General features: G+C 44.5%; 2 protein-coding genes and 1 long non-coding RNA gene across 4 annotated transcripts; 2 read left to right on the top strand and 1 right to left on the bottom strand.

The window, feature by feature from the left end:
• The first annotated feature begins 810 nt into the window (after positions 1-810).
• On the top strand, positions 811-2,851 carry LOC135797800 (growth/differentiation factor 8-like). Its single transcript, XM_065310319.1, has 4 exons — positions 811-1,506; positions 1,643-1,876; positions 1,929-2,329; positions 2,388-2,851. Exons 1-4 carry the CDS (start codon positions 1,029-1,031, stop codon positions 2,553-2,555), a joined length of 1,281 nt encoding a protein of 426 aa, XP_065166391.1. The 5' UTR covers positions 811-1,028; the 3' UTR covers positions 2,556-2,851.
• Positions 2,779-9,074, bottom strand: LOC135797799 (vitellogenin-like). The gene is given in 4 exon segments (XM_065310318.1): positions 2,779-4,315; positions 4,318-5,943; positions 5,946-8,909; positions 8,973-9,074. Coding segments are annotated over 4 exon segments (5,475 nt in total). The 5' UTR covers positions 9,004-9,074; the 3' UTR covers positions 2,779-3,461.
• An 815-nt stretch (positions 9,075-9,889) lies between these two features.
• LOC135797801 (uncharacterized) lies at positions 9,890-13,512 on the top strand. 2 transcript variants are annotated; one of them, XR_010549630.1, is made up of 17 exons: positions 9,890-10,089; positions 10,356-10,454; positions 10,523-10,596; positions 10,709-10,760; positions 10,873-10,924; positions 11,365-11,416; positions 11,701-11,752; positions 11,865-11,916; positions 12,007-12,080; positions 12,193-12,244; positions 12,357-12,408; positions 12,521-12,572; positions 12,685-12,736; positions 12,849-12,900; positions 13,013-13,064; positions 13,177-13,232; positions 13,341-13,512. It is a non-coding gene; the product is annotated as an uncharacterized lncRNA (long non-coding RNA). The 2 variants fall into 2 exon arrangements; XR_010549631.1 differs by lacking the exons at positions 11,365-11,416; positions 11,701-11,752; positions 11,865-11,916 and adding an exon at positions 11,037-11,088 and having other exon boundaries at positions 10,356-10,596; positions 12,029-12,080.
• Positions 13,513-14,041: the final 529 nt, after the last annotated feature.

Raw genomic sequence — 14,041 nt, forward strand, 5'->3', positions numbered from 1 at the left:
GATGATGATGAAAAAAAAAGATAAATAAACGGGCCGATGCGTTGTGAGTCATGTGCGGAGGTTACGCGGCGATCCCGGATCTGGACTTTGCACACACGTTGAGTAATGCGACACAGAAAAGCGAAAAAATGGCTGCGTTCAATCGAAAAAAATCAAAATCAATGCATCAATGTGTCAGAAATTGCGAAGTTGATTTTGGCATCGCTGATAACACTAGCAAGCGCACAAACGTAAACAAATTCAATGCTAGATATGTCAAAAAAGAACAACCTTGCAAACATTCATCAAAGTTGCATCAAATTAAATTTAGCAATGGGAGTTTTACGTTATGTGCGAGTGCTTCTTGTTTATATTTAACTTGGGAGGCAAATTCCGCACTTTTGGAATTCTTATCGCCTCGTGGCGCTGAATACTGATAATTGAATTTCAATACTGGAAATAACTCAACCGATAACACTCGCCAGCGAAGAATTTGAGAGGGTCACTTCCAGGAGCCACGCGACTCGTAAACATATGCTTCAGGTTTGTTTACAACTTTTGGGCGATTGGTTTTGTATGTTTTTGAGGTCAATTATTGACTGTGCAAATTTAGTGTCTTTTTATTTTATTTTATACAATTAACAAACAAATTCAACGCGCGTGCCTTAATTAATTATATAATTATAGAATTAATTAAAGTACTAGAATGAATGGCGAAACTCACATTCCGATTTCGTTTCGTGACTGCGTGACTGACTTGAGATAAAGTTTTTGCTTGTCAAAATTCGGTTTCTGCGTAGTAAAATCGGAAATTCGATTCACGCGATTCACGCGACGCCGGCCTGAAATTCGTCCGCCGTGTATTACTCTAGTTCCGATAGAGATACAGGTTCAAGGTTCAGTTCAATCATCCAGCACCGAGATGTTCGGATCCATCATCAACCGCCTGTCACTCGACTACTGGTGGGGACAGCGCGTTTGTCGGACACTTATTCCAGCGATCACTGCCGTGCATCGAGCACAAATCACTTGCTACCACCAGCATTAAAATGTCTAACATTCAACTTGCGCCCACGCTGCTGGTCCTCCTCTTGGCGATTGCCGCCTGTTCGGGTGGTAACGATCATCGTCACCTGCGAAGTGTCCTCGGTGCTTTCTTCGATTCAAACCTACCGCAGGTGGTCAATTTACCACACAGCACCTGTACGGGTTGCTCAAAACGTTATCAAGTGGAAACAACCGCGGATGACTTTCCGGATGAACAGAACGCCATCAAGGAAGTGGACCATCACAGCATCACAGCTTTGGAGATTACAGCACTGCGTATTGAATACATCAAGAATCAAATTTTGACCAAATTAAGATTGAAGGAGAAACCATCTTCGATGGCTCAATTGCCGCAGCCTGTAGAGGAAGAAAACCTCGTCCCACAAAGACCCACATTGGACATCAATGATATTCTATACAGACACTACTCGGATGATTTCTACGGAAAGACCACAGAGGCAATCATCCTGCCCTTTGAAGGTGGGTGTAAAACATTTAACGAGTTTTTGGTCCACGCACCAAGTCCGGTTCTGATTGTGACCGATCATAGTTCGGAATTTCTTAGATAGCCTCGGGGTCCGATAATACTATGTTGTTGTTTTTTTTTTAATCACAGACGAGGCAAAGTGCGTCCGAAAGATTCGTAACCCGTCCGCTTGTGTGCCGTTCCAAATGCCCAACGATATTGCCGCTTCAGATGTGAGCAGCGTCGAGTTGTGGTTCTACAAGGAGCCCGATGTACTGGATACCCATAATCAAACCTTTGTGGTTTCTGAGGTCGCGCATTGGGATAGCAACAAGAGCTTTCAAAAGAACAAACCCATCGCCATCTTGGAGACCGATCTTGATGGTAAGCACAGTTAAAGAAGCAACAACTTTGGTTACATGGAGTTTTTTTGTAGAGGGTTGGATCAGAGTGGATGTGACATCTGTGATTAAAAACTGGTTGATGTATCAAGATTCCCCAACGCATGCAATCGCTGTAGCATGTAAAACATGCGGAATGGATATGCAAAAATCACCGATTTCATTCAAACCTTCGTTTAAACCTTTTTTGATGATCAGGACGTATGCACCCCAACTTCCGGTGCCTGTAATGCGTCGGCCTAAACGCAATGCTCACAACTGCGTCGCTGGATCAAACGAGTGCTGTCGTGAGAATGTGTACATCTCCTTCGCGGAGATCGGATGGGATGATTGGATCATCGAACCGAAGGGTTTCAACGCATACTTCTGCAGGGGATCATGTCGCACCGCTGCGTCCCTTACAGTGTATCCATCAGATTTGTACAGTATACAACGGGTAAGCTCTACAAACCAATATTTAAACTTAAGCTTATGAAGTGTGGTTATGTTTGTAGAGAGCCATGTTTGGCATAAACCGGACAAAGACGCAGACGATTGAATTACAACCGTGCTGCGCGGCAACACAGTATAGTTCGTTGGAGCTGCTCTTCTCCGAGACGAACAAGACGATTAGCAAAAAGATCATTCCGAAGATGATCATTGAGTCGTGCGGATGCATGTAGTGCGCAGGCGCGTTCGCCGCTACAGTATTCGCCGGTGTAAAAGACAAAAGACAAATTGTGATCTTTGAAAAGCTTACTGCATTTTCTTCTCTCACGAAAAGCTTTATTTATTGTTTTATTTTTATTTTTTAATATTATGCTTGTTTCGGATGATACGTGGAGATAATTAGCTAAATTGTTGTTAGCGTTGCGTAATTGAAAGTTGTTGATGTGACTTGATCTGTTTTTTTTTCTTAATTTATTATCGTACTTTATTTATACGTTGTATCGTTGTTTTTCATAAATATTTTCGAAAATTGATGCGTTCTTATTTACGTTCCGGTTCTGGTGCCTTATCGGCGCTGAGAATTTTTGGCACGCAAAAACATACATCAAATTGTTGAAATATGGCATAATCATGGCATTTGTAATAAATCGATTGTCAGTTGGTGAACGAGCTTATCAACAGATAATATGAATCTACTTTGCGTTGCATAAACAGAAAATATCCAACATCATATTATTATTATAATATTTATATTGCCAAACAAATCCATCTCTTTTTTTGGCCCTAAAGTTACCAATGATATACGTTCCTTTGTTGCATTTGAAAATATGACAACATATGAAGTGTGAAGTTATAAATTGACACGACACGCAAATATTTGTTTTTGATTTTGTTCATTGTTGATGTAAATATGTAGTCTGATACGATAGTTATTCAGAATAAAGATATATAATATTTTCTCTGTGTAGTTTATGTGTTGTCCTGCAAATTTTAGATAGGTTGTTTGGTTGTACAAATTCAATATGTTTTTTTTAAATTGTTTTATTTTTTTTTACATTTTTGGGATGCTTGTAATTTAAAGAGTTCTAGAATTCAAGGTGGTGGTTTTGAGAAGTTTCTCCCCTCACCCATCTAAATGTTTAATAGCGGGTGCAAGAGGTCTGGATCTCCATGGAAATGTCCTTGGAGACGGACTTGTGGGAGAAGTCGGGGCTGGCGCCGTTCTCGATCTGCTGCTTCCACAGCTTGGAGACGGAAGACTTGGCGACGCAGTGCACGGGCACCTTCTTGGTGGACATGCGCTCGACGTTGCAGTGCTTGCGGCACACAGGCTGGGGGCGGATGGTGAAGCAGATTTCATCGTCGCTCTCGATCACCTTGTACTGAGTCTGGTGGGTAAGGCACTCCTGGCCATCACCGTTCTGACCACGGGCGTGGGCGTTCTTGCCGTGATGCTGTTGCCACTGCTGCTGCTGGCGGCTGTGGTATTGCTGGTGGGCGCGACCGGCATCCTGCTCGGAGATGACATTGGCGTACTGGATCTCGGGCTTTACGCACTCAGTTTGGCTTTGCTTGCCCTGCTGCTTGTAGTTGTAGCGACCTTGGCGACCCTCGGCTTGCTCAACCTGGTAGGCGGCGACGAAGGCATCCTCGTTCTCGTAGATGCAGTATTCGGGGGCAAGGAAGTCGGTGGCGTATTCGCCGGTGTAGGTACCGCAGAGACCACGGACGGAGCCGCGGAGCTTGTCGTGGGTGGCGGTGAGCTTGACGCGCTCGCCATCATAGATGATGTAGTAGGCCTGACGGACCTCAATCTTGACGTCACCGTCGGGAAGAGCGTAGACCTTGACAAGGCCGTGCATGATGTCGCGAACCTTCTTGTTGTCGTACTGGATCTCCTGGCCGTTGTAAACGACCTTGGCGCATTGCTTGTTGTCACCGCACTGACCCTGGGGCTTAAGATCAATCTCGATGGTCTGGCCCTCGGTGTGAGGGTGCGGATGGTCATCTTAACTTCCTTCTGCTGGCCGTTGGAGGCATCGCGAACAAGAACGGAGTACTGTTCGAGTTGCTGCTCCTCCTGCTGCTGGGAGTAACGTTCCTGGTGGCGGCTGGCGCGAGCGAACTGGGGAACGTACTGCATCATCACGGTCCAGGCATTGCCGAGGTCGGCGCGGTAGGTCTTGTTGTCGAAGGTGTTGGCGGCGGTCTGGTCAACGACGCAGATGGGACGGTAGGTGTCGAGCTCAAGAGCCTCAGACATCACGCGGTCGGTCATGCGGAAAACGGGGTGGAATCCAAAGACTTGCTTAGCCCACTGGTTGACGCGGATTTGGTCAAAGTGAGACTCCATCTTGTGGGTGCGGATAGTTACGTTGACAGCCTCAAAGTCGGGCTCGAAACGGGCCTGGATGGTCATTTGGTTGTCCTTCTCGTTGGTCTGGGGATCAACAGTGTTCTCGTCAAGGTTGTAGTAGCCGTAAGCGCGAAGAGCGTTGTAGATCTTCTGGGTGGCGTTGCGGGCCTTGGCGGAGAGATGCTCAACTTGCACGTGCACGTTGACGCGGTCAAGAAGGTTGGCCTCGGCGGTCATGTTGGCGCAGGCGGGCAGCTGCTTGTTGCCCTGCTTCATCTCTTCGTGGCACTCCTGGGCGCGCTCGGAGTTCTTAAGGTACTGCTTGCGGGTTTCGCTCTTTTGGAGCTTAGCGTGAAGCTGAACCTTAGTGGCAGACTGGAGGTCTTGACCGAAGGCAAGCTCAGCCTGGGCGGTGGTGGTAGGGTCGAACTGGAGGGCGTACTGGTAGTCAAGACCGTTGGTGTTGGGGATGTGAGCCTTGGCGGAGAAAGCAACTTCGTAAGACTGCTGGGCGGCGTGCTTCTTGTAGTAGAAGAGGGCACGGGCCTTCTCGTCGACGGGAGAAGAAGCGATGGCAGCGGTGGCAACGTATTCAGCCTTGTTGTGACCGTCAAACTCGACAGACAGGTCAACGACGCGAGCGGTGGAGGAAGCGATGCCGGCGGAGGCAATCTTGGCGAACTGCTGCTGACGAGCCTTGGACTCGCGGGGCAGCTGAGCGAACTGAGAAACCTCAGCGTTACCGTGACCCTGCTCTTGCTGGTACTCGGATTCGTAGCCAAGACGCATCTGCACCTTGCGGGCGGAGGATTCCTGGGCATCGTAGGTTACTTCAGCCTTGGTGTGCTGGATAGTTTCGTCGTAGAGGGGAGCAAGGAGGAAAGCGATAGCATCGCCGTTATGGCGCTGGAGCTGTTCGTAGGCCCACATGGAGTCAGCGAACTTCTGCTCGGAGATGTACTGGACGCGGAAAGCCATACCGGTCTGCTTACCGACGAGCTGGTTGAACTGGCTCTGGGGCTGCTGCTCGGCGTAGATGATCTTGGTGTGAGGGCCCTGGGCGACAGGTTCCAGAGAGAGGATGTCGTGCTTAGCGGTGTAAGGCCAGGAGCTGTAGTGGAACACCTGGACGTTCTTGTCTTGCTCAATGGGCTGGAACTGAGCCTGAACCTGCTGAGTCTTCAGATCGATTTCGTACTGGGACTTGATGGGCAGGTTGATCTGCACATTCTTGTCGTAACCGGCAATGTATTGCTGGTGGTCGAAGGAGTGACAAAGCCGATCTTAGCCTGAAGACGAGCGGACACAAGAGCGCGGATTTCGGCGTGAGCGGTGATGGTCTCGGGCATGCGGATAGCTTGTCCGTTGGACATCTTGGGCTCGGCGGTGGCGCGGATCTTGCCCTGGAAGTGCAGAAGGGTAGGAGCGTCAAGAGTGTAAACGAAGGGCAGAGCCATTTCAGTGGGGAAGCTGATGGCAACGTCGTTGCGGTTAATGTACTTGGTGTAGTGGAAGTCCTCGCCTTCGCGGAGCATGTCCTCGACCTGGCGGAGAAGCTGGGGCAACATCTCAATGGTCTGGTTGTTGATGGCGAAGTAGCGGGTGACGCCACCGGCAAGCTGGACCAGGAGGTCAGCCTCCAGTTGCTCGCGCTCGGGGTTCTTGATGTTCAGTTTCTCGGCGATGTACTCAGCGGACCACTTCTGCTGCTTAGCCTGCTGGAAGCCTTGCTGCTGCTGCTCCTGGTGCTTCTGGTATTGGTGGGACTGACGCTGGAAGACGTTGGTGAGCTCCTCAACGGAAGAGACCATGCCTTGGACGTTGATGAGCTGGCGGCGGGCGCCACCAAGACCGGCGCGAAGAGCGTATTTGAAGCCCTTGGGCATGACAGAGTCGTGGCTGCCGTAGATCTGAGCGGTCTGCTTGTAGAAGAGGTTCATCTCTTTGGCGACGAAGGAGCGGAGGAAGTTCTGGCTGTACTGGATGCCATAGGTGTTCTTGGTGAGCAGGGGCTGGGCGGCGCGAGCGTTGGAGGCGAGCTCCTCAAACTCAGCACCTTCAAGCTGGGCAGCGGTCTCAATGGTGGCCTTGACGGCAGCGTTGACCTGCTCGTCAGTGTCGATGTTGGTGTACTCAGCCATGCGTTGAAGCATGGACGCGGGGGGAGCGGTGCGCATCAGCTGGTAGACAGCGGCGACACGAACGTACTGTTCCTCACCAGCGTTCTGGTAGATCTTGTACAAGACGGAGCGAGCGACCTTGGGGTGGGTCTTGACAAGTTTGTCAAGAGCGAGCACCATCTGCATGCGCTGGAACTGAGAGCATTGTTTCTCACCCTCAAGGTAGGGTTCGAAGACAGCGAGGATCTCCTTGTGAGCGACGTTGCCGAGAGCGCGGATGTAAACGAGAACCTTGTGGGAGTCAGCCTCCTTGACGGCCTGGTGAAGCTGATCCTTAAGATGGGGGATCAGTTCTTGGGCAACAAACTGCTGGCCTTCCTGGGTGCGGAAAGAGCCGAAAGAGTGGACGGGGTATTGGTTGTGGGCAACCAACTTGTCGACAATAACCTTGCGGACCAAACGGGTGAAGGAAAGGATGGCGGTGTCATTGAGGATGTGTTGGCGCTGAACCTGCTCGTTCTTGATGGCAAGCTGGTAGAAAGCGCGGATGTACTTGTCGGTGGGCTGGCGGACAGAATCAGCCATAACAGCGACGACCTCAGCGGCTTCCTCGTGCTGGATCTTCTTGGAGTCAATCCACTGCTGGACGGTGAGAAGAGCGGGACCGGTGCCGGCCTCGGCGATGGCGTCGCGGTAGGCGTACCAGGCTTCAGCCTGCTGGCCACGCTGTTCCTTGGTGTACAGTTTGTCGGTAACCTGCTGCATCTCCTTCTCGTTCATGATCTTGGCAACGGAAGAAAGAATAACGTAGGAAGCAAGGGTCTGTTCCTTCTGGATTTCCTGGGGATGCTGGATCTCCTTGGCAATCTTCTGGGCGAGCTTGTGGGCGGCCTCGACAACGTTGATCTTGTCAGCGGACTTGATGGATTTGCCCTTGTAACCAATGTAGAGGGGAAGAAGAGGGGACTGAGGGGGCTGGTTAAGTTTAGCCTCCTCCTGAGCCCACTGCTCTTGGGACTCGACGGATTCCTCGGACTGCTGGACAGAGCGGGGGTGGCGGTGCTGCTGGCGACGGTACTGCTGGTCATCTTCCTCAGAAGAGTACATGTACTCCTGCTGGCTGCGCTTGGCACCCTGGCGGGCTTCGTGGTTGCCAGAGAAGGGGGTGTTGAAAGTGTAGGTCAGAGAACCGAGCTTCTGGCCCTGCTGAGGCTGCTCGAAGCTGCCGGAAGCGGGCTGCATGGCGCGGAGGGTCAGATTCAAGTGAGAAACAACCATACCCTTCTGCTCAGAGTTGAGGGTGGGGGCAATGATGATCTTGTTGGTGGTAGAAGCAGACTGGATGGTAAAACGCTTGAGAGAACCGGTAACGATCACACGGGACATGGCGGAGCGGAGGAAGAAATCTCCCATCTGGTTGGTGTTGGGCTCGAACTGACCCATACCGCCCAGACCGTAGTAGTAGCCGAGGTTCTCCTCGGAGCGGCTGAAGTTCTTGGTCTTAATGATCTCGATGACCTCGCCGTTCTTCTTGAGTTCGGGCATGGGCACAAGCTCGGGTTGAGATTGCAGAACATACTCGGGCAGAGGGGTGATGTCATAAAGGGTCTCGTAGGTGCCGGTGACGGTGTCCTCCATGGTCTTGAAGACGGCGGAGTTGTCATCACCCTCGGGCAGCTGGTTGAGGTGAGCCTTGATCACGTTCTCACCCTGGGTGTCGAGCTGAACCTGGCTGACGATGGCCTTGATGATGTTGGCTTCCCAGTTGTGCACGTCACGGTCAACGATGACATCGCGAACAACGCCGTTCTTGAGGAGGATCTGGAAAGGCTTCTCGCTGAGTTGCAACTGCTTGTATTGCAGATGCCTCTCGGGGATGTCGCTCTTCCAGCCTTCAGGAAGGTTGGCGTGAACTTGGGCGTACTGGGCGTTAGCGATCTTGGCCATGAGGACCTCGTCGCCTTCGGGGCGAACGATGAGCTTGGCCTTCATCGCAATACCGGCGTACTGGTTGGCGATGTCGGGCAGGGCAGTGAAAGTGCGACCCTGCACTTTGTATTCGTATTCCATATTGCTTTGCCAGCCATTTTGGGAGGCAGCGGCGAAGCCGACTATTCGGAAATAGACGTATTCAGTTAAAAAATTATTCTAACAAACAGGAGAAATATACTTACTAAGACAGCACAAGAGAAGTTGGGACCACATCTTGGACTCGTTCTGATGAACTCAGAAGTGTGCCATTCCGTGCTTTGCTCTCAGCTTTTATACCAAAATTATTTGCACAACGGACATCAGCAGTTTCCACAGATAAGCGCATCGCATGTTGATTTTTGCTCGTTAATTGTTGCTGATCTGCAAATTGATTGATAATTTTGAATGCAAATTAATTGTAATCGTTCACCCAAAAGTATGTTTTAATCAAATTCATTCATAAGCGTAACCAAATATTGCTATTAATGCATTAACACAAATGCATGGCAGAAATGCAATCATCAGCAATCCGTTATCACATGCGCAAAAGCTGTGTATCTTTCCGAACTGAAAGTGCTCAAAATTGCAATTTTTAAAAATTTTGACGATTTATTTCATTTGCGAATATTTCGTATACTAAAGGAGATAGAAAGGAACGAATCGCAGAGTCTCACTCTACGGAAAATTTTCAATAAAATATGCTGGTTAAATTATAAATTTAAGGAATGAATTTTTAATTCACGAGATAAACATGGTGTGGAAAACAGCCTGTATCCGTTAAACTAATTGACTATCTGAGAATTTCTTTGGGACGAATTTTTTGGCGATTACGTCAAGAAGAAAAAAGTTGTTCTCTAAAATTATAAATAGGATCTAACCGATTAATGTTATCAAAAAAGGTAATAAAATAATCGATGTAGAATTAAATTTCCGATTTAAAATTTAATGGAAATTAATAGTTCCATGCATAGTAAAAGTACAATTCTATTCATGTTCTGCACTACCACACTGTAAGTCTCAGTGTTTACAAACAAACATGTTTTCTTATCTCGTACAGTTTTTGTGCGATCGCTACGCGGTTGGCTTGTGTACCACGTTAGTCTCGTTGTTGTCGTCTGCACGCACAGTTCCTTCATTATTCTTGAGTTGCTAAATGCTTCTTCGATTGTACGTGATTGATATGTCGAGTTCGTACCACGCGGATTGTACTCGTACGTACTCAGAGGTAAAGCGTGATGCACCGTCGGCCATCATAGTCGTATTCTTTTTGTATTATACGCGTATTTCATCGGTTCTACTAAATTGGTATGTTCCATTAAGGTATGTTCTCGCATTTCTTCAGCTATTTGCAAATCAAATCCAAATCAAAGCTACTTAATTTGGGAATTTAAGCCATGAAATTTTAATTATATTATATTTATAATTATAATTAATTATATATTAGAGCCTTATTGGCGTCTAAAAACCAATTTTTCCCTAAAATTGCTAACATTAACGACTTAAGCCCTATTGGCAATTTTATTTAAAAAAAAAAAAAAAGAATTTGCACCGTAACGAATTGAAATACAACTTATGTTTTTTTACAGTATTCGCCGTACCATGTAGTTCTGCATTAACATTAACATAAACGTTAACGCTACCCTCCTACGGTGCCCTGAATGGAAGTCACTTCTACCGCTACCCTCGTACGGTGCCCTAACATTTGTCATTATCTCACAAATTGACTCCCAAAATTGCATTTTTATGTTCGAAGGACTAGTTTTTGATGGTTTTTGGGATTTTGCACTTGAGTCAGACATCATAGAAGGACCATTCTTTCATTAGAGTGTAAGTAAATAATTCTTTTATCATTTTCCTGCATAACTTTTGTGATTATCTCACAAATTGACCCCCAAAATTGCATTTTTATGTTCGAAGGACTAATTTTTGCTGGTTTTAGGGATTTTGCATCCGAGTCTGACATCGAAGTAGGACAATTCTTGCATCAGATTGTAAGTAATTAATTCCTTTATCATTTTCCTGAATAACTTTTGTGATTATCTCACAAATTGACCCCCAAATTTACATTTTTATGTTCGAAGGACTAATTTTTGATGGTTTTAGGGATTTTGCACCTGAGTCTGACATCGTAAAAGGACCATTCTTGCATCAGATTGTAAGTAATTAATTCCTTTATTATATTCCTAAATAACTTTAGTGATTATCTCACAAATTGACCCCCAAAATTGCATTTTTATGATCGAAGGACTAATTTTTGATGGTTTTAGGGATTTTGCTCCTGAGTCTGACATCGTAGAAGGACCATTCTTGCATCAGATGGTAAGTATTTAATTCCTTTGTCATATTCCTAAATAACTTTAGTGATTATCTCACAAATTGACCCCCAAAATTGCATTTTTATGATCGAAGGACTAATTTTTGATGGTTTTAGGGATTTTGCTCCTGAGTCTGACATCGTAGAAGGACCATTCTTGCATCAGATGGTAAGTATTTAATTCCTTTGTCATATTCCTAAATAACTTTTGTGATTATCTCACAAATTGACCCCCAACATTGCATTTTTATGTTCGAAGGACTAATGTTTGATGGTTTTAGGGATTTTGCACTTGAGTCTGACATCGTAGAAGGACCATTCTTGCATCAGATTGTAAGTAATTAATTCCTTTATCATATTCCTAAATAACTTTTGTGATTATCTCACAAATTGACCCCCAAAATTGCATTTTTATGTTCAAAAGACTAATTTTTGCTGGTTTTAGGATTTTGCACCTGAGTCTGAGTCGTGACATCGTAGATTGGACCAATTCTTGCATCAGATTGTAAGTAATTAATTCCTTTATCATATTCCTAAATAACTTTTGTGATTATCTCACAAATTGACCCCCAAAATTGCATTTTTATGTTCGAAGGACTAATTTTTGATGGTTTTAGGGATTTTGCACCTGAGTCTGACATCGTAGAAGGACCATTCTTGCATCAGATTGTAAGTAATTAATTCCTTTATCATATTCCTAAATAACTTTTGTGATTATCTCACAAATTGACCCCCAAAATTGCATTTTTATGTTCGAAGGACTAATTTTTGATGGTTTTAGGGATTTTGCACCTGAGTCTGACATCGTAGAAGGACCATTCTTGCATCAGATTGTAAGTAATTAATTCCTTTATCATATTCCTAAATAACTTTTGTGATTATCTCACAAATTGACCCCCAAAATTGCATTTTTATGTTCGAAGGACTAATGTTTGATGGTTTTAGTGATTTTGCACTTGAATCTGACATCGTAGAAAGACCATTCTTGCATCAGATTGTAAGTAATTAATTCCTTTATCATATTCCTAAATACCTTTTGTGATTATCTCACAAATTGACCACCAAAATTGCATTTTTATGTTCGAAGGACTAATTTTTGATGGTTTTAGGGATTTTGCACCTGAGTCTGACATCGTAGAAGGACCATTCTTGCCGCAGATTGTAAGTAATTAATTCCTTTATCATATTCCTAAATGACTTTTCTGATTATCTCACAAATTGACCCCCAAAATTGCATTTTTTTGTTCGAAGGACTAATTTTTGATGGTTTTAGGGATTTTGCACTTGAGTCTGACATCGTAGAAGGACCATTTTTGCATCAGATTGTAAGTAATTAATTCCTTTATCATATTCCTAAATAACTTTTGTCATTATCTCACAAATTGACCCCCAAAATTGCATTTTTATGTTCGAAGGACTAATTTTTGCTGGTTTTAGGGATTTTGCACCTGAGTCTGACATCGTAGAAGGACCATTCTTGCCGCAGATTGTAAGTAATTAATTCCTTTATCATATTCCTAAATAACTTTTGTGATTATCTCACAAATTGACCCCCAAAATTGCATTTTTATGTTCGAAGGACTAATTTTTGATGGTTTTAGGGATTTTGCACCTGAGTCTGACATCGTAGAAGGACCATTTTTGCATCAGATTGTAAGTAATTAATTTCTTTATCATATTCCTAAATAACTCTAGTGATTATCTCACAAATTGACCCCCAAAATTGCATTTTTATGTTCGAAGGACTAATTTTTGATGATTTTAGGGATTTTGCACCTGAGTCTGACATCGTAGAAGGACCATTTCTGCATCAGATTGTAAGTAATTAATTTCTTTATCATATTCCTAAATAACTCTAGTGATTATCTCACAAATTGACCCCCAAAATTGCCTTTTTCTGTTCGAAGGACTAATTTTTGCTTGTTTTAGGGATTTTGCACCTGAGTCTGACATCGTAGAAGGACCATTTTTGCATCAGATTGTAAGTAATTAATTTCTTTATCATATTTCTAAATAACTCTAGTGATTATCTCACAAATTGACCCCTAAAATTGCATTATTATGTTCGAAGGACTAATTTTTGATGATTTTAGGGATTTTGCACCTGAGTCTGACATCGTAGAAGGACCATTCTTGCATCAGATTGAAAGTAATTAATTTCTTTATCATCTTCCGGAATAACTTTTGTGATTATCTCATAAATTGACCCCCAAAATTTCATTTTTCTGTTCAAAAGACTAATTTTTGCTTGTTTTAGGGATTTTGCACCTGACTCTGACATCGTAGAAGGACCATTCTTGCATCAGATTGTTAGTTTTAAAGTTCATTATCTTAAATAACCTTTGTGATTATTATACAAATTGACTCCCAAAATTTATGCTTCTGTGTTTTCTTTAATAAAGAATATTTTTAAGTTTTTCTAATCAAAATTATTTCTGTTATTTCTACCTGATCACATATTCATATTTAACGATTCCTTAAACCATTTATTTTGAAAAGTGCATGCTAGTGCCATCTATCAATTAGAAACTACAACTACCGAACGTTTTGAGCTTCGGTCCGTCGCCACCAGAGGCAGCACATTACTAGTTTCCGCCAAAACTTTATCAGCCTCCTCAACTTCCTGCGATCCTAATATTCAATCTTTATTTTGTCGACTTTGGAAGGCAAAATGACACAAAATTTGGACTCGAAACAGACGAAACTCAGGTTTTGGTATTCGGATCGCAGAAAGGGTGAGGAGGTATGTAAATAAAAGAGGCGGTAAATAGTAATGGCGGGTAAAATGAATGTTTAAAAATCTTTATTCAGTAAATTCGGTTTTCAAATTCTGAAGGATCTCGACAACTATGAGGGCTAGAAAATTAAGAACTACATAGTATTGATACTTGAAAAATTCTCTACAAGGTGGCATCATTATTGAAAAATCATTAAAATAGCACAAAAAAATTTTAAAGA

Source organism: Atheta coriaria, unplaced genomic scaffold (assembly GCF_025399875.1).
Source record: "Atheta coriaria isolate IRGN ID8LTWV9N9 unplaced genomic scaffold, Caltech_Dcor_3.1 hic_scaffold_8_pilon, whole genome shotgun sequence".
NCBI lineage: Eukaryota > Metazoa > Arthropoda > Insecta > Coleoptera > Staphylinidae > Dalotia > Dalotia coriaria.